This window comes from Branchiostoma floridae, chromosome 13 (assembly GCF_000003815.2).
Source record: "Branchiostoma floridae strain S238N-H82 chromosome 13, Bfl_VNyyK, whole genome shotgun sequence".
NCBI lineage: Eukaryota > Metazoa > Chordata > Leptocardii > Amphioxiformes > Branchiostomatidae > Branchiostoma > Branchiostoma floridae.
The window spans coordinates 6,853,898-6,874,862 of NC_049991.1; the positions used below are offsets into that span (position 1 = coordinate 6,853,898).

At 40.6% G+C, this 20,965-nt stretch overlaps 1 protein-coding gene across 1 annotated transcript; it reads left to right on the top strand.

Moving 5' to 3' along the window:
* The first annotated feature begins 33 nt into the window (after positions 1-33).
* Positions 34-16,298, top strand: LOC118428685. The gene is made up of 17 exons (XM_035838817.1): positions 34-392; positions 870-966; positions 1,855-1,907; positions 2,307-2,588; positions 3,057-3,341; positions 3,998-4,267; positions 5,586-5,855; positions 6,085-6,369; positions 7,294-7,563; positions 8,785-8,814; positions 9,207-9,485; positions 10,006-10,347; positions 11,297-11,473; positions 12,595-12,786; positions 12,966-13,164; positions 13,658-14,028; positions 14,594-16,298. Exons 1-17 carry the CDS (start codon positions 134-136, stop codon positions 14,791-14,793), a joined length of 3,861 nt encoding a protein of 1,286 aa, XP_035694710.1. The 5' UTR covers positions 34-133; the 3' UTR covers positions 14,794-16,298.
* Positions 16,299-20,965: the final 4,667 nt, after the last annotated feature.

The window sequence follows — 20,965 nt, forward strand, 5'->3', positions numbered from 1 at the left end:
TGTTATTAATTTCACGTCTTTTCAAGACAATCTGCCAAGCTACGCTTTAGAAGGCTTCAAAGAGAGGTACCCCCGGTACTACGAGCTATACCTGACAGATATCTACATAAATTATGCTAACTATCGGGGCGCCATGGAGTTTGACTACGCCACGTATGGACCGGACGCCGACTGCCCATATCCCTCGCGCACCGACCTGGGTGGTGGATTTGCCCTACGGCGTATCCTACCGACACTTTGTCGCCCTAACGATGAGATAGAAATGGTTGACCCGATGACCGATGAAACTGCAAAAGTAGTCTATTCCGTAGACATTGCTCCTGAGCAAAGTTATCGAATTGACGAAGGTCCAGCTGACGAGATGTGGGTTGATATCAGCGTTGAAATCTGTGGTAAGTGGGTATGTCAGCTATAGGTGAAAGATGTCAATTTTTTCTCGGGGCAAACCAAAAAAGATCGTTTCTAAGTGCGTGCCTGCGCACGTCTGTTTGTGTATAAAGGTCGTGATTTATATGCTAATTTATGTTTTAGGTCAAAGTATCTGTCAATTTTACTTGTATATTATTACTTTATGACCACTACGCTACACATATTAGAGACAGCTTTGGCGTTTAATCCTATTCAGAGCGAGTTTTTTTGTCAATACTGGACGGGAGAGGGGGTTCTTATATTTTATATCTTTATGCTCCTCAGGACGTAAAATGAAATTTAAATAGAAACAATGGAATAAAAATCATAACGCATGAGTTTTAAAATCCTCACCTGCCACCTGCCTTAATTGAAGATATGCCTTTTTTTTACATTCCTCAAACTTTAAAAAAGTGCAATAAGAATATATAAAAATCTGCAGTACTTTATTCCCAATATAGACCTTACAGTCCGGACGTGTCCTGACGGAAAGCCCCTAGTTTACTGCATAGATGACCCTTGCATTCATGCTTTGTGTCCGGTGGGAGAAAAGTGTGTGTAAGTAACAAGGCCCTTTTTGTCTTATTTTTCTGTCTAAGTTAATGGATTTCATAGAAACATTTTGACGCTAGTTAGTATCTCTATTTTCATGGAGAAATAACTTTGAGTGTGTCTGTGTGTGTGCCTGTCTGTGTGTCTGTCTGTCTGTGTGTCCGGATTTTTTAGAGAGCATAACTCAAGAACCTCTGAATGGATTGCGATGATATTTGTTTTGTGGGTAGGTGTTGGGAAGAAAACGGTCAAGGTCTATTCTGGGCCCCCTGGTTTGTGACTTTGGTACTGTAACAGGAATTATTATTTTTTAACTGGATGTGCTATGGTCATGATTTTTAGATGGCAGATAGCTTGTGACACAAGGGATATATAGTGTATATTTAGTCCCACTAGCAGGTTGTTCTGGAACTGCAGGGGCATTTTTGTCAAAATCTTGGAGGATAACTTAAGAAGGGACCGGAATGGCAAATTTACATGATATTTGGTATGTAGGTAGCTTAGACAGAGATGCACATCATGAAGTGCAAAATATGCAAACTGACACTTAATTTGCATATTTAACGAGGATAATATGTTCTTGCAGTGTTTCCTTTATAGAAGTCAAATACATGCAATATATGTTCTTTATGGCAGGTGGAACATCATCAGGTACTAATTATGCAAATAAGTCCTTAATTTGCATAATTAATGCAGAAGTGCCATAATTGTGGTAAATAATTGGACAATCAACATAGTGACCAACGTATTTTTTTTACAGGTGTACATAACTAAGCATAGCTTATGCAAATGTGGAAGTCGTTTACATAATCTGACTATTTCATGGAGATGTGAGGTCTCCAAACTCTTGTTCAAATTGAATTGTAAATATCCATATTTGTTTCCCTTTCTTAGGGCCGACTTCTGTGGTGAATGTAACGCCAAGTGCGTTCCAATTAACCCACCTGGTAAGACCTGCCGCTATCTCTTGGATACATATATATATATATATATAATATTTCTTATACATGTTATCACTACCTTTTTTGCCAGCGTATCCTTTGTTTCAAGGGGTTAAAACGTTTTGTTAAGTTTGAAATGTATCGTGTCGATGAATGTTAGAGGACTGGATACAAAAATCGTTACTGATGAGAGTTTCTACATTTTAGAAGTGTATCCAGTAGCTCGAGTAGCTGATTATATGTTCGTACATTTGTTCATTTCTAATACATTACATTGCTTATCATTTTACAGCTACTGTGCTAGAATACAAATTGCTTTTATTTTCTCCTATTTCTATGGGAAGTGTTTAGTCATGTACTAAGTATGACTGAATAAAGCCCTAAGTGAACTTTGTTTCATGGCAGCAGTTAAGTGCAACAGCTGGACAGACTGGTTTGATCGAGACAACCCCTCAGGGACAGGCGACTGGGAACTTCTGATCAACCTCCAACAGGAGAACCCTGGCCGGATTTGCAAGGCGCCCACTGTCATCGAGGCGCGCGTCAAAGTCAGCGGAACGAACGCACTGACCACGGGAGAAAACTTCGCCTTCTTTGACGCCACGACTGGCTTCGTGTGCAGGAAAAGGGACCAGTCGGACAACAGGTGTCTCGACTATGAAGTTCGCTTCTGCTGTCCGGATGTCAGTATGTACTGTTTTACATCAACAGATATACAATACACAACATATGTCTAAAGTCTTCCAAACTTACAAAGAATTGTGATACATTGAAGATTCTGCAGCGTAAACTTTACTCATCGAGAAGATGATAATGCGACATTGGCTAAATTTTCAGACTGTCTTGATGGGTCCTTGGCACTCATGTGCGAATTATTTACAGTGGGCAGACTATTCTGCCGGTTTCTAAACGCTCTGTTTCAACTATGACTCATGTGTGGCTTGTTCACAGTTCCAGACTGCCCTGGCGGGTCCTGAACGACATGGTTCGATCATGACTCATGTGTGGCTTATTCACAGTTCCAGACTGCCCTGACGGGTCCTGGACGCCATGGTTCAACCGTAATTCATGTGTGATTTGTTTACAGTTCCAGACTGCCCTGACGGGTCCTGGACGCCATGGTTCAACCGTAACCCATGTGTGATTTGTTTACAGTTCCAGACTGCCCTGACGGGTCCTGGACGACATGGTTCGACCGTGATAATCCTGGTGGCAACGGTGACTGGGAAGCACTGGTCCATCTCCGCCCTGAAAACCCTGGCCAGATCTGTTCCAACCCTACAGCCGTGCATGCGCGCGTCATCAGCACACAAGTGGAGGCGTCGCTGACAGGGCAGGTTATCCACTGGTACGACACGACAAACGGCTTCGCCTGCGTAAACAGGCAACAGAACGATGGCGACATGTGCCTGGAGTATGAAGTTCGCTTCTGTTGCCCTTGTAAGTACATGTTGCTACCCTCTCAAGTAGTATTATACTTTATCTACTTTATACTTTCTGCTACCTACACCTTAACTGAAATACACAAAAATGTAAGCATTCTTATAATGAATGTAGTCCAAGACAGGAATGTATTTTTCATTTTTTCTTTGCTACATTACAGCTATATTATTACATGAATAAATTATTCTGTAATTAAGTTTATTTTTCACCTCTAGTCGTGAATAATTTATGCTAATTTAATTAGATCATCGGCCAACATCCAACTGGTATCTTAAACATGTGTGACGTTTGTTGATGATGTTGCTGTTGACAAGAGAAGTCGTAGCGGACATTAGTATTCTGTTATCTACACTTGCTGTTACAGTGTTTTAGCATACCTTTAAGTTGCCATCCAATACAATCACATTGATGACTTTATTATGACGTCGTATATGTTATGATCTTACAAACCTCATTCATTACGTCTACATTAATCTAAAAAATATTGGGGTCATTTGATAAGTTGTTAAGGAGTTGCGGGAGTTAGAAGAAGTGGGCCTCAAAATTCGCACCCTCGGCCTTCCCAGATTGACAAAAATACCGTTCTAAAACCATGGCGGAATTAAACGTAATGTAGAAGAAGACTCCAAGTTATTGTTGTTCTCACATCACAGCTTGCGAAAGCTGGACACCCTGGTTTGATCGGGACAATCCAGACGTAACTGGTGACTGGGAGGTTCTTTCCCATCTCCGTCTGGAGAACCCAGGGCAGATCTGCCGCGCACCGACCGACATCCAGGCCCGCGTCATCGCTACCGGGCAGGACGCGTTTCTTACGGGAGAAGTCTTCGCGTCCTATGACGTCACAACCGGGTTCGTCTGCAGGATGAGAGATCAGCCCGACGGCATCTGTCTCGACTATGAAGTTCGCTTCTGCTGCTCTAGTGAGTACCATGTTTGTGATCAGATCTAGGTGTTTTTGTTACATATTGATAGGAAAAAATCTTGCTAATACTCCTGACACATTGTGGGAGATCTTCAGGCGTATTTTGCGATCGGTTCATTGTCGGCCAATTTTAACATCGACAGAGGGTCGGCGCATTTTGCTTTTCCTATTACACGCGAATGAGGTTTAACGAAACGTTCCTCACAAATAGGCAATAGCAAAATCAAGTTTGAGGTTTTAGTTGCGGGAGTATTTCTAACCAATCAATGGACAGCATGGGAAGAACAGGAATGATCACAGGATGGAAATTGCGTTATTAATCCAGCCGGCCCACATACAACCACAGAAGCCACAACTTTAGAATTACCCGCTAGGTCAAAGAAGGTCTACAATTGCAAGCAAACGAGCGTCCTGCATTTTTGAGGAAAATTGCTAATATCGGTTCTTACGGTGATTTTTTCAGGCTTTTGTGGAATTCCTACTAGTTTTTATCATGGATCCAGCCAATAAAATCACATTGATGAGGTCATAACGACGTCCTGTTGATTATAATGATCATAGGGGGGGGGGGGGGGTGCTTTTGAGGCTCAAGCCAAATTTGATGTCCTATAAGGCCAAAACGGCTTATGCTAAAGCCACCAAATTTGGTGAGTTTTCCTAAAAACTTATTGACAAGAATTTCTCGAAGTTTGACAAATTTTCAAGTTTTTCGTGTTGCCATGGCAACCATTTGTTGAAAGGCAGTTTTTCAAAAATCGCTACTTTCGGTTCTAACAATGTATTTTTCACGTTTATTCCCTATAGGACTGCTATTTTGTTACATTTATTAAATATTATGTTATTTAGAATATATTCATAATAAGATATGCATAAATCATGCTTATTTGATGTCATCAGCCCCAAATCCAAGATGGCGGACCGTATGGCCAGATCAAGAATAACTAGCTTATTCTTTTATTTTCCCATATAGTTTGTAACTAGCTGGTATTTAACTCAAGATGATAGATATATTATTTGACGTCATTTTGACGTCATTGATGGTGCTATTGGCAACACAAGTCGTAACAAACATTATAATTCTGTTATCTGCCCTTGCTATTATGTTTTTGGAGCAAAACTTGAAGTTTTCTGACAATACCCCTATTTCATAGATTCGGCCAACACAAAAAAATTGATTACGTCATAATAACGTCATATTACGTCATCGTAATGTCAAACGTCGTTTAATTGTCAGATATTATGTCTGAATCATTTCCTAATAATTTAGTGGCCATACGACACGTCGTTCAATGGTTCTTATTGTTCCCTATTCACAGCATGCGAAAGCTGGACTCGGTGGTTTAATCGGGACCATCCTGGAACGACTGGTGACTGGGAGGTTCTTTCCCATCTCCGTCCGGAGAACCCAGGGCAGATCTGCCGCTCACCGACCGACATCCAGGCCCGCGTCATCTCTACCGGGCAGGACGCGTTTCTAACGGGAGAAGTCTTCGCGTCCTTTGACGTCACAACCGGATTCGTCTGCAGGATGAGAGATCAGCCCGACGGCACCTGTCTCGACTATGAAGTTCGCTTCTGCTGCCCTAGTGAGTACCATGCATATGTTTGTGATCAGATGTAGTTAACGATCTATATGGACGGAAAATGTCAAATGAGCACCCCAACCCCCCAGGCCAGGGAATGCCAAAAATGCCCAGTCTGGATAGGGTTAATGGTTTTGGGCCTCTCATTTGTGACTTCTTTACAGTTGCAGAATGTCATGCCGGGTCCTGAACGATCTGGCTCAACACTTACTCATGTGTGACTTGTTTACAGTTCCAGACTGCCCTGGCGGGTCCTGGACGACATGGTTCGACCGTGATAATCCTGGTGGCGTCGGTGACTGGGAAGCGCTGGTCCATCTTCGCCCTGAAAACCCTGGCCAGATCTGTTCCAACCCTACAGCCGTGCATGCGCGCGTCATCAGCACACAAGTGGAGGCGTCGCTGACAGGGCAGGTTATCCACTGGTACGACACGACAAACGGCTTCGCCTGCGTAAACAGGCAACAGAACGATGGCGACAGATGCCTAGAGTATGAAGTTCGTTTCTGCTGCCCTCGTAAGTACCTTTTTCTACCCTCTCAAGTAGTATTTTTAAAATACTTTTTACAAGCTACAACTTAACAGTTAAACACAAGAATGTAAATGAAATCCAGTCTAAGTCATGAGAACCATAAGGCAGGTACATATAGCTTTGTATCTTATAATCAGAGGAAGGGGTGTAAGGCCTGCTCCAAATTTTATATTTATAACATCCGAACGACTGAGGCTAGAGTCACTAAATTTGATGACTCTTCCCAACATTTGGTTAGCAACAATTTGAAAAATATGGTGTTTGAAAAACTATTTTTGCTTAACCATTGCAACCTATTGTTTATAGGTATTTTTGACCAAATGGCTCATTTCTCTTCTTACAATGTATTTCTTTAGGTTTCCTTGCTTCATTATAGCTATATCATTACACGAAGAAGTACCTACGGCTTCGAAATTAAGTCTTTCTTATGCAATTAAGTTTTTTTTTATATCTTAACATCTAGAATGCATAAATTACGCCTATTTAATGAAGTCATCGGCTAACATTTAACTGGTATCGCAAACATGTATGACGTCATTTTATTGACAGGAGAACTCGTAGCTGACATAACTATTTTGTAATGTACACTCCATGTTTGAAGCATACCTGAAAGGTTTCTAGGAAAACTCTTTTTTTTTATGATTCCAGTCAATACAATCACATTGATGTCGTTATAATGACGTCCTATAAGTTATAATGACGTCAAATGTATTATGTAATTGTTATATGATAAATTGTTTAGGAGTTTCGTTTGTTAGAAGGGGTTGGCCTCCAAATCCGTCCCCTCACCCCGTCCGAGATTCACAACAATGCCAGTCTAACTAGGGTTAACACTAAAACCATGGCGGATTTAAACAGTACACGTTGAGTAGAAGAATACTCCAAGTTCTTGTTGTTTCCACATAACAGCATGCACAAATTGGACACCCTGGTTTGATCGGGACAACCCTGGAACGACTGGTGACTGGGAGGTTCTTTCCCATCTCCGTCCGGAGAACCCAGGGCAGATCTGCCGCTCACCGACCGACATCCAGGCCCGCGTCATCGCTACCGGGCAGGACGCATTTCAAACGGGAGAAGTCTTTGCGTTCTATGACGTCACAACCGGGTTCGTGTGCAGGATGAAAGATCAGCCCGACGGCAAGTGTCTCGACTATGAAGTTCGCTTCTGCTGCCCTCGTAAGTACCATGTAATTGTTTGTGATCAGATCTAGGTTCTAAACGATTAGATCCTACATATTGACTTGCTGATGCCTCTGTCATATTGTGAAAGATCCTCGGGCGTACTTCGCGATCGCCGCATGTCGGCCAACATCAAGATGAACAGAAGGTCGCGCGTATTTTGCGCCTGAACCTTAACTATCACATTGAGTGAGGCTCGGGTGACCGCCTGAATTTCTGTTCGTTTGTTTTTTCGTTAACATGATACTAATTTTAATTTGAATCTGACGACCATGTTGGAGGGCTGTATGGTTAAGCAGTGTGGTTAACTGAAGCAAATTGTAATCCAACATGGCGCAGATGACGCCAACTGAAAGCCTCTATTCTAATTATACATTATTTGCAAAACTGATAAAGACATTACTGCTTTTGCGTCCAAATCATGGCATACCGGTAGAGACTTCATAATCGAGATACATAGGCTGTTTAAGGACATGTGAATACAATTAGATATATATACAAGAGACTCAACCAATCTATTCCGAAACAAGTTCAACTATCTAATTACCGTGTTATTACGTGAATATTAATATTATGGTTGGAGTTATGTATGAAACTCGTGTAGTTATAAAATTCTGAAACTGCATTTTGCGATTGGTACCAATCAGCTTCTTAAAGTATTCTAAACATAGAGGGGGCTAACGCTAGAGGGGGCGAGACTACTACTGTGTGGCATCGATGTGAATAGGGTCAAACAGTACAGTATAATTCAACAAAACTATAACAGATAGTAAACGTGTTAAATACGACTGAAGAATGCGTCCCTCAGATCGTTTGGGTCTTTGAAGGATGGCTAGATATTGTGAGATGGTCTATTTATTCCTTTATGCCAAGACTTTTCTACATGAATTGTTTTTCTGGTTTGAAAATTACACCGTAGATCTCATTTGGCTGATATAGCTAGTCTACAATTAAAATTCCTCCAAAAAGACGAACACGGGGATACCCAGGTGTAGATATACACCAAGTAAAGTCATTGGTAATGAAATCAATAGATAAAGTTAACGTATGACAGTGATGCTACTGACATCATATCTTCTTCAAAACATTTGTAACATGAAGGTATTATAATGTACGCCGTTTAATCAAAGTAATATTTTAGTTGTATATCTACAATTATCATGTCACAATTTGTCACCATTCTGTTAAAGTTTCTAAAGTCTTCTTTTTGTTTCTTAGCATGTCCTCCGAGAGCACCTCTACCTACGGGTAAGCTGTAATATTCAACCCTATTTTCACGGGGGAAGGATTAAGAATATCTATCCAATATAGCCGACCATATTAGAAAAAGAGAGAATAACTAGCTTATTATCCCTTACAGTCTTCACATTTTGTAGCCTATTTGAAGTTTTCGATTTTCCATTGTTCCAGCCCATGCAATTAAAAAGACACAATTACGCCAAATAACGTCATAATAGATTTTCTCACCATTTTATGACATTATGTCTACATTATGTCTTTGAAAAAAAAAGGTGGTCACATGATACGCCATGTAGGGGTATTAGTAGTTAGAAGGGGTGGGCCTTGACGGCTGATTCCTAATCATACTTGCAAGCCAAATGCTTGAAATTATTACATAATATTTTCCTTTTTTTATCTAGGATTCAGTTACGAAGCCGCAAGCAGCGCGTACACCGTTTTGAATAGTAACCTTGGTCCTGTCGTGAGTGAGGAGGTTGGGATGACTACCTTCCTCAACGATCTGAGTGCCTACGCAGTATATGACGGCGTTCCACTCGCTGACCTGCCTGACACGTCAAACATCACCATCCAACCAGAGCGCTGGGCTCTAACCTACACAGATCCACGGTCTCCCAATGTCACCACAGCACTGTTCTTGCCAGAAACAACCAACTTTGACCCTAAAGTTGGGTTACCAGGTGTGTTGGACAGTTACAGTAATAGTAAACGCTGTACTAGCTATGATCCGTAGGTTGCATCAGGCTATTTGTTAACGTCATTAGTAAGACATAAATGGCTTTTGGAAAAGTTAGAATTACTAGCATATTCTAGAACTTATCTTTTATTCACTCATAGGAAATATGACGTAAATATGATTGGCAAGACGCTATGATATCAATATACGTAGAATTTAGAACAATAGATGAAATTACACCTGATGTTTTTCCCTTAGATTTTATATTTGCGTTACGGAGATTTTATGAAAACTAATCCTGACATCGTGTTCATCATCTTTTATAGATAAGCATCGTATAAACAAATACATTTAGAAAAACCTTACTCGCCAAAAATAAAAATTGATCACAAAACCGATGCTAATATACTATCACTTATGCTTTATTACGAATCGAGTGATTGTTGCCAATAATTTAATGCTTTTTTTAATTATTCTGACGTGGTCAAGCCTTTGACTGATGTTCCATTTCATGTCCTTTTTAGACAATCTGCCAAGCTACGCTTTAGAAGGCTTCAGAGAGAGGTACCCCCGGTACTACGAACTATACCTGACTGATATCTCCAGGAATTATGCTGTCTCTCGGGCCGGTATCAAGCTTGACTACGCCACCTACGGACCGGACCCCGACTGCGACTACCCCTCGCGCACCGACCTGGGTGGTGGGTTTGCCCTACGGCGCATCCCACGGACCCTTTGTCGCCCTAACGATGAGATCATAGTCGATGACCCAACAACCAATGAAGCCATGAGGGTAGTCTATACATTGGACGTCAACGCAGTCCTTGATGGTGAAGTCTGGGTTGAGATGGACGTGGGACCTTATGGTGGGTATTCATAAGAAATGTCGTATTATAGATTAAGTGCCAAGTAGCTAGGTATGCATTGTCTCTATATGGTCAAAACTCTGTTTTTGCATCCTTTGACCCGGACGTCTATGGTCTTAATATCTTGGGGACAGATACTAGTAGTGTTTTAGAAGACATTGCGTAGATTTTGGCCCCCTAACAGCTTACCCTGAAACTGTCAAAATCTAATGAGGGGACTTTTTAAAGAAAGGAACGGACAATTTCCATACTACAGTGCAGTTAGCCTAGACAGACATGTACACAATGAAGCGCAGGCGCAGATCATGTTAATTAGGATTCAATTTGCACAATTAACTTAAAAAAATTTATATTTGTACTGCTTTCTATTATACGACTCAAATTCGTGTAAAATAAAGTTAGAACACTAGCAGATACTATCAAGTTCCGAGACCTAATATATTCATGAAATAGCCTGAGCAAAAACCGTTTAGATATAAGCCTGGTTATGTACGCAGGTGACAATATCAACATTCCAATCATTTAGTGTTTAATATGATTTTGCACTATCATACATACTAATTAGGGACATAATTGGCAAAAATGTCATGTTATGCTATTTGAGTCCTTGAATGGAAACACTGCAAATATCAATTACCCTCATTAAACATACATAATCAAGTCCAAATTTGCACTTCATTATGTACTACTCCGTCTTACACACCACACACAACAATCCTCATACGTACACAGCGCACCACATACACACCAGACGCCACATACACGAAGCCACACACACACCACATACATACATAAATACATACAGGCACATTCGTACACGTACACAAACACAGGCACACGCACGAGGTTTCACTTGTGACAATATCAATGATCTTCGCAAACAACGCGTAAGGTTTGGCCTCATAGACGATGTTTGTAATAAAAGACTGTTTCTCATTTTCTCCTGCAGGGCGTTGCGATGATCCACCAAGCTACGATTGTATAGACATAATATGCTCCCCAGGTCCCCACAACCATGGGGACACCTGCGGTTACACGTGCGCCCGAGGCTGTTATGGACCAGTAAGCACCTTGGTGATATGCGTTGGCGGAATATGGGAAGGTCTGGTGCCCGAATGCGAAAGGAGTAAGTTAGAATAACTAAGTACACATTTTTATATGAGAGACCCCTGTGACTGACGCATATAACTGTTACGTGAACCAAATTTACTCTCAGTTAACACTCACATGCCTTACACAAGAAATTGCCAATGACGGCATGGTATGCAATTATATTTTTCTTCCGAAATAGTTTCATCAGTTTGGTAGATTTAAGCGAATTCTTTTTACACAACTAAGAGTAACTTACACTTCTTACGTTTCGATGTCTCTCAGAAACCTTCGTCATAGCTTCTAATGGAGTTCTGCTTCTCACCGCTTTATGTAGCAGATGTAGGTGGCGCTTTTGCGGTGAGAAAGCAATCCCAAACGTGGCTAAGCTTGTATCCCCCTCGTCCCGGTTCATCAATGTGGTTGACTTTCTTACTTTTCGGCCCATGTGTAAAGCACTGTGTTAGCAATTTAAGTACGCTTAGAATGGAGCCTTGATGCAAATTGTTAACAATGTTGTGCAACTGCAAGTGTCTATCATGTGACGCCAGAGTGACGTAAGCTGATACAGGAATTACTTTTAGTCAAGATTGTCTTTCCATAAAGTTTGTCTGCATCCAAGAAGACTTATCATTATAAATTTAACAACTCTGACGAAGACGCATACTATTTTTGAAATTCTTCGTCTTTTTTGTATAAATTCAATGCTTAATTGTAACAATTACAGAAGGCATAAATATGATCAACACTGCCGTCCTTGCCTTACTTCATTAGCTTGCCCACATAGCACAACGTAACCACACATACGCGCACACATTCCATAGACATACATGAAAACCGAACAATAGGATGGGTACTTCCATCTTTAAAACTTCCAAAAATACCTTAGAATTACAGAAGCATAAAATATGATACTTTAACAAACAATTAGGCCATTCTGGTTACGAATGCAGAATCTCTTTGAAAATGACTCCAATCTCGGTCTTTGAAATGTTCTTTTAAAAGTTCATTTCTAAGATTTCAAAGTCCTTTGAATATATTTGTATAAAACGTCAAAATCCTAAATGTTTTAGATAACAGTTCTTGATACAGACACGACAACACATGCTTTCACTCACAAAATTATGACAAGTTCGTTTCACCGTTTCTCTAACTCAGTATGTAAACCGCCACCTACCCTACCCTGCACCCAACGGGTCGGCTGCGATTATCCCTACACCGTGGGGGAAAGCTGCTACTACCGGTGCTACAATGAGGGAGGATACGCCATGGAGGTGTCTGGTGACACCGTCAGGACATGTCAAGAGAATGGTCTGTGGTCTGGAACGGACCTGGTCTGTGACTGTAAAGGTAGGAGAGATCAAGAAGTGCCTAAAATAACACATGGCCTATTTTGTGTGCTTATTGACAACTTAGACTTGGTGACAGGCAAGTTTCCCAGACAAAAAAATATACCAATCAAACCCAAATAATTATAATCGTTAACGTTATACCTCTATGATCATATCGCATCTCATCTCCCAATACAGATAGGAAGGATTGCTGTCGCCCTGACATCATCTTCGTCCTTGACTACTCCGGAAGCATGTGGGGAGACATCCCGCCGGTGATAGCCTTCGTTGAGGCACTGGTGGATCGGTTCGACATCGGGGATCTGGACGCTCGAGTCGGCGTACTAAGATACAATACCTCTCCAATGCTGGAATTCCAATTGGGTGCATATAACAAGTACGCCCCTTGAAATTTGTTTGTTTGTTTATTTTAATCTCCATTGTATTGCTATGTTACAGCTGTCTTTAGATTGGTTTAAATGCACCACATCATCTGTGTTAATATCATAAACCCAATAGTATGTTTTTGCTTAATTACTCTGTGACTGGAGGGTAACCTCCGTCGACAGAGTATTGTGAACGGTCTGTGTGTTGAGCGTTCGCACATTTATCTCTATGTTCCTTTTCCGCTTTCGTATGCAGTTTGTCATGCCGTCTGTACTCCGTTGTGCGATGATGCACGTTCCTTTCTTTTCGCTGTAGCTGTTGTTATTCATTCATTATAATCGATGTAATAATCTCAGCAATCACCCCTATATCTACAAGTAGATTAGGGTCACATGATTCTGTATAGAAAATAGGCGCTACAAAAAAGTGCACAGTACAATCATATTATCCGCATAACTAATATGAGGCTAATATCAGATATTCTTTTTTTTTTTTACATGAAGTAAACCTGCCACACTCGCACACATAACTGGCATGACAACAACACCCGGTGGAGGGACCTTTACAGGCGCTGCTCTCACCTACGTGGCCAACACCATGCTGCTTCCTTTAAACGGTAACCGCCCTGACGCTCCAGATGTGGTGGTTGTTCTGACTGATGGCTTCTCAGGGGATGACGTCACGGGCCCAGCCTCGCTCCTGCACAGCATGGGCGTCCAGACGTTCGTTATCGGCGTCGGAGGTTGCGTCAGCGACGCCCAGCTCGGAAATATCGCCAACTGCGAGGATCACGTGTACAAACTGTCAGACTTCAACGGTCTGGACGGCATCACGGACAGCATCCACAAGCAGATATGCTGCAACGAGCCAAAAGGTAATTTTGCATCTGGACATTTTTTTAAAAATTCATCCAACCCTGCACTCAGTTATAACCGGAATATTTTGGTATTCGTACTATCCATGCAGAAGTTGCTGGGAAAAATCGTTACCTTTTCCTTTCATCATTTTTTTCGACCGGCCTTTCCCCTCAAATAAATGATGAAAGAAAAGGGTAACAATTTTCCCCTGCAACCTCTACTTAAAGAGTATAGTCCTCGCCCCCCCCCCCAAAAAAAAACAACATTACTTGCGTGTAGCACATGAAACTCAAAAACTTTTATCTTAAACCGTAAATTTAATTTGTCTGGTAATCATTAGCTGGGCGCTGTATCCCTGACGAGCTTCGTCACTGACCATTTCTACCGTAGAAACCGAGCTTGCACGTTATGTTAACTCGGTCTAGAGGTCGGACTATGCGTTCCAAAAGTATGATAGCCACAGATATGGTTTGACAAAGCCAAGAAAAGTGAAACGTTAACTTTTCGAATTAGCAGATACAGTTTCACTACGCATCATTCCGACTTCTTGTTAATCTTACATTATGATCTATCGCTACACAGCCGCGCCATGTTGCCCACGGCCACAGACGCTTGTGGCAGATACCAGTACCGGACATAACGTGTACGAAGCTGTCAAATACAGGCTGTCACCCCAGGTGCAATGCGAGGCACCCGCTGAAGAGATGCCGCCATATCCGCTGGCTCCGGAGATACCACAGCGCGCTGAGGTCAACTCAGTAAATGCTTGGGTCCGCGCTTAAAAAGACAGAGTTTCTTGTGACAATGTGAGTTTCAGATACTGTAAATGCATTTAATTTTGCGGGGATTTGATTTCGCGGTAGCGGGAAAAGGGGCTTTTCGCGGTGGTTTTAAGTTCGCGGTAGCACCATGCACTGTAGTCTCTAACTGCCATAGAAAAATGCTCGAGGTGGTTTTTAATTCACGATGAAGCAGCAACCGCGAAAACCGTGAACATCAAACCACCGCGAAAGTGTCTGCATTTACAGTACATCATCGTTTGGTCTGTACTTCTGTTATTACATCGGCAGGATGCAGGGTCAGTTTAGTGATCACGAGTAATGTATCTCTAATCAGTATTGGTACCCTCTCACATTCCACTTAACGATGACCGCGCTGCATTCTCGTTTCGACTATGACTGGATATGTGTAATCCTTGATTTCATAATTGCAATATCATGCAAAAAGTTAGATGAGTACAAACGTTAAGACAACAATATACAAACAGCTTGAAAACGTTTTTGCCTATGAAAGTTGCTGAGTGATCTATCAAAATGTGGGTCGGAGCGCGATTACAGCGACGTCACTGCAGTAGTGGAATAAACTGTAACTAGAAGAATTAACAAGATTGCCTGTAGTGCATTTTTCAGTTATTCTTCTCATGGTTGCTAATGGATAAACCCTGCGCTGCTCTAGTAATTTTACAAAGACACGATTGTCTTATGTTGATTTATGAATCATTTAAAACAAAAGAATTAGAGCTATTAGGTTTTGGTAACCTAGAATGATCATTAAGCTCTAGAAGTTGGTGAAACTTCTTGGATGTATTTAAATAAAGAATATTAGATGTTATATTGTAATCTATTGTAGTTATATTGCTACAATACTTCTATACTTTACCGGTAAAATCTACTACAATGCTACTATACTATACTGGTAAAATCATCGCTTGACAGTCCTAGTTACCACTGTTGATTTACTTTAACGTTTTCGCCTATGTATCCAAGAGAAGAAGTCGTTCTGAATGATTACATTATGCTGTTAACATAGCTTTTGCGCACTATGTGCTGCGTTCAGAAGTCAAAGTAGCATTATATAAAAGTGACCTGGACTTAATAATTAGCTGTAGAAGTTGTTGAAACTTCTAGGATGTATTTTAATAAAGCACATCAGATGTTATATTGTAATATTGTAGTTATATTGCTAGAGGTAAATCATCGCTTGACATTCCATGGTACCACTATTATACGGATTTACTTTCACGTTTTCGCATATGTACCCAGGAGAAGAAGTAGTTCTGAATAATAACATTATGCTGTTAACATTACTTTTCTTTTTGAGCGCTATGTTCAGAAGTCAAAGTAGCATATGAAAATGGAGCATAAGATTAAAGATTGCACATCACGATGCTAATTATGGCAAATATTTAATGGATAGCTGGGCCCATTGTGTATTTTCACTATTGTTTGGAGTATTAGGCCACACTGACTTAATTTTATGGATTATACATTCCTCTGAGACCCCAAAACAATAACTAGAAAGGCCGACATTTGCTTAAGAGCAAATACAGCATATTTCAGCCATACACCTTCCCACGCAACATTGGACTGTTCCAAATCACCCCTGCGCAAAAATGGAACATCCTCTTAACAGTACATTATCCCCCAAAGTGGACTGGTATTGTGAACTGATTCCAGGTAAAAACAGAGCTTGCTTCTATTTTTCAGAAAATGACAATAATCACACCTTCCATTCAGAAAATTTTCATCATGACTGAAAATTGTTGAATGACTTCATGTAATGTCATTAACAATTTTCAGTACGATAGCTAGGTGTAAGTTTAAAAAAGTATAAGCTCCTTGTGATGTGGGTACATTTATTATTGCAGTGAACTTTTTTTATTCACGTAGGGCATACGATTTAATAATTATCAAGCAGGTGCAGGTACTGTAGGAGCGTTTGTTTTCTTCAAGCTGTAAAACTGTTAAACTGTTTTACTTTGTATGCAATCAGCCATCGAGCCTATTCTTATTTTAGTTTAACAACTTCCTGCCAGACCCGGAAGATACGATTGAACCTTGTTCGAAGATTTATTTTTGTCTGTCTGGTCAGTCTGTTCATACCCTGGCGCTGAGAGTGTTTTATTGGGCTGAAACTCTGGCAGTTTAAAGTTACTTACAATTTAAATGTTCAAAGTTTATGTCAAACAACAACAGCACTAGGAAATGTGGCCACTATAGACAGGTGGTCACTATAGAGAAAATGCTGATCTATTGACTAGGAGCCATACGTTACACATGATTTCAGTACACTGATCATTAATCATATAAACATTGCACAGGTAAGCCAATTGTTTAGATGCACAATTAAGTTCAAATAATTCTGAAGAGAAATATTGATGAGAAAATAATCATTCTCGCCACTGTCTAACTTATAATTACGTATCAAAACTAAACGCAGATTTTCTAACTAACGCACCTTTCGCCGACTTCATCAAAGGACCGCCGGCTATCAATCAAACACGGCTGTTGATTAGACTTAGAGTTTCAAACAGTCATGTGCTGTGTGCCAGTTGACAGTGAACTTCATGCTACGTGATGTTTTACATTGCTTGGACCTTCTTTCCTACAGCGGTGCTTCTACAAAATAATTAGACTGTAACACTGAGTCCCACATGTTTTATAGAATAGAATTTGACGCAGAACAGCGTTTTTTGCTGGGTATTTTTCTTGAAACATGTCCGTGGGAATATCAGCGAGGCGGCGACGTAGGGATATCAGACCGTCAACAAAAGTCGCACGGCGGCTAACGGCGCAGCGAAGATACTAGCGCTATAAATAAGCGCTTCAACTAAGGATGGCAACCCGTACAATATTTTTGTATACTGTTGAGCTAAGTAAAGTTTGTTGTTTATGAGGTTTTAGTTGTCTTTGAAGCTTTGACCCGAAATATTTTAAAGTCAAACTGCTGAAGAGAAGTAAGTGACTGCTACGATTATCGTAGATATGGCCCTAAAAAACTGATAAAAGAAGCCTTCTCAATAGTCTAAAATGCAAGAGCTTGCAGTGCCCTGCCCCTGGACCCCGCCAGGGACATTCGGCGGCCCCCGGACCCCTGTCCGACGCTTTGAAAAAATCCTGGCGAGAAGTCTGTACGGCCTGAGTCTTCAAGTTAACGTATTGTGTGGTCCCGCTTATGAATATCAATTAGCCTTCGCTTTCCTCTTCGCTGATTGGCTGAACCATTAATTGAATTAACTCTTCCTGCCGGCTAGATGCAGGTGCAGATGTCGGCTCTGTGGGGTGAACGTCCGAAAGGTCATGGCATGGAGAACGAAAGAAAACCAATTTCCCCTCAAAAAAGTGCTGTAATTAAGCCTTTTACAGTACTTTATGCCAAAAATTTTACTTGGATCATTTTACCAACTATCTTATGCCTATATATACCAAATGTTACTCATACCAGGGTACAGGGGTGCAAACTATACCGTTATAAGACCGTCAACAACAGTCGCACGGAGCTAACAGCGCAGCGAAAATACCATCGCTAGCGTTTCAACTTCGGATAACAAGTTATAAGTACTGTTGAACTCAGTAACGTTAAAGTTTGTTTTTAGTTGCCTTTGACGGTTTGACCTGAAATAGTGTTACGCTAAACTCCTGAAGAGAAGTTAAGTGACTGCTGCGATTATCATAGATATGCCCCTAAGAACTGATACAATATAAAGCCTTCTGAATAGTCTAAAATGCGAGAGCCTTAGGTGGTCTTCGCTCCCCCTGGCGGGAACACTGCTATATACGGGATCATGAGGCCCCGCTTATGAATATCAATTAGCCTTTGGCCTCCTCTTCGCTGATTGGCTAGGTCTTTGATTCAATTAACTCTCCGGCTGACGCACACAGGTGTGGCTCTGTGCGGGGTCACGGAAGGTCACGTCAGGAGGCCAAAAGAAAACAAATTTCCCCTCAGAAAAGTGCCGAAATTAATCATTTTAAAGTTATGTCAAAAATTTTACTTGAATCTTGTTACCAAGTATCTAATGCCTATCTATACCAAATTTCAGGTCATTTAATTGTAATACCAGGGTACAGGAGCCAAAAGTGTCCTTTTTTGGTCAAAAATTGGCCAAAAATCGCAAAAATAAGCATTTTGTTGCACTGTACACCAAAAGTGTTATTGAATTTATATGAAGGGATTATCAAGGCACGTCTGTGTCAAATTTCAGCTCATTCGGTTGCAATACCAAGGTACAGGAGCCAAAAGTGTCCTTTTTTGGTCAAAAATTGGTCAAAAAATCGCAAAAATAAGCAGTTTGTTGTACTGTACACCAAAAGTGTTATTGAATTTATATGGGGGCATTATCAAGGCACATCTCTGTCAAATTTCAGCTCATTTGGTTGTAATACCAGGGTACAGGGGCCAAAAGTGTCCTTTTTTGGTCAAAAATTGGTCAAAAAATCGCAAAAATAAGCATTTTGTTGTACTGTACACCAAAAGTGTTATTGAATTTATATGGGGGCATTATCAAGGCACATCTCTGTCAAATTTCAGCTCATTTGGTTGTAATACCAGGGTACAGGGGCCAAAAGTGTCCTTTTTTGGTCAAAAATTGGTCAAAAAATCGCAAAAATAAGCATTTTGTTGTACTGTACACCAAAAGTGTTATTGAATTTATATGGGGGCATTATCAAGGCACATCTCTGTCAAATTTCAGCTCATTTGGTTGTAATACCAGGGTACAGGGGCCAAAATATACAGTTTTGGTCTAAAATTGACCAAAAAATCTCAATAAAATCATTTTAGAGGCAGATATGAAAAAACTGAGAAAAAAGCATCAAGGTATTGGCTCATTCTACCCCTGTGCCAAATTTCAGGTCATTCGGTCCAAGAACGGCGGAGATGAATCACTTTGAAGATTTGACAGGAGAAAGAAAGAAAGAAAGAAAGTAACATTACGAATACAATATATTTCACCATACTATGTATGGCTGAAATATAATGATTGCAGGCAAAAAAAGAAAATGCTGCTCAATCACAGGACTAAACATTCATACTATTTTTCTCTGGCTTGGTTTATCTTATGTTCACCTCCAGTAAGACTGTATTAGACAATCGTTAACATTCCAATCAAGTTTGTATTGCTATTCTTGTTTAAAGAGGGAACAAGCTCGCATCAAGAGCAAGTGGTCCCTTGCTCTGACAATGTTCTCTCTTACACTGGAGAGTAGATCATGCGATTAGCATGAAATTCTGATTGACATGGAATGATATGTGACAACATTGTTTGAGAACAGGCGAAATTGAATGCGCACGAAGATGCCATCCATAAAACTAAGTCAGCGGAGCCTTGCCTATCACTCCTTTTTAGATGTTAACCATTAATCTTTAAGTTACTTAACGACCACTCCAGAATAACTCTTAATATTTATTGGTCTTGTAGTACTAAATGTTAAAAAGTAGAAGCTGTGACTAGTGGAGTAAATAGCAGAACGGAAAATAGCGAAAAACCCCTTATACACCAAATATGAATGAGAACCCCCTTCCACCAAATGCATTTGCACCATGCTGCGTTGATTTTAAGTGGAAAAGTTTAAACGGCATGTTCGACATGGGATTTGTTGTATTAAGAAGGGTATAATTTGATGATGCATATATTTGCATGAAAAAATTATTGATGATTTAGACACATAATTATACTTCTTGTAAGTCATTGCTGCAATATTGGTGGCTGCTAATAAAAAAAGGTTTGCGGGAATTTTTCTTGTCTGTTTTACTTGTTACAAGTTGTTAGAAAGAAAGAAAGAACAAATTTTTTAAGTATCTATCAGAAAGCAAATGGATTTTGTCCCAATGGGCTTTCGTAGATCAGAGTAGCTTGACGTGATAGCCAGCCCAGGTTGACAGCCCGGGTAGACAGCCCAGGTAGACAGCCCGGGTAGACAGCCCTGGTAGACAGCGTAGTCTTTTCTGTAAACCCATTTCGCAGGGCCCCCTTTTTGTTAACCGCATCTAGTTATGTCCGTGTTTGGTAAATATTAGATCAATATCTTTAACGTTCAACATTAATAAGGCTTATAAAAGTAGTTAGTCTTACCCATATATCGTAAGTTCTTGTTTTTGCAATGTGTATATTTTGCAATGTTGATACTAAAAAAAGTCCTGCGGAGTCACCTGCCGTCACGGAGTGGTTCGAAA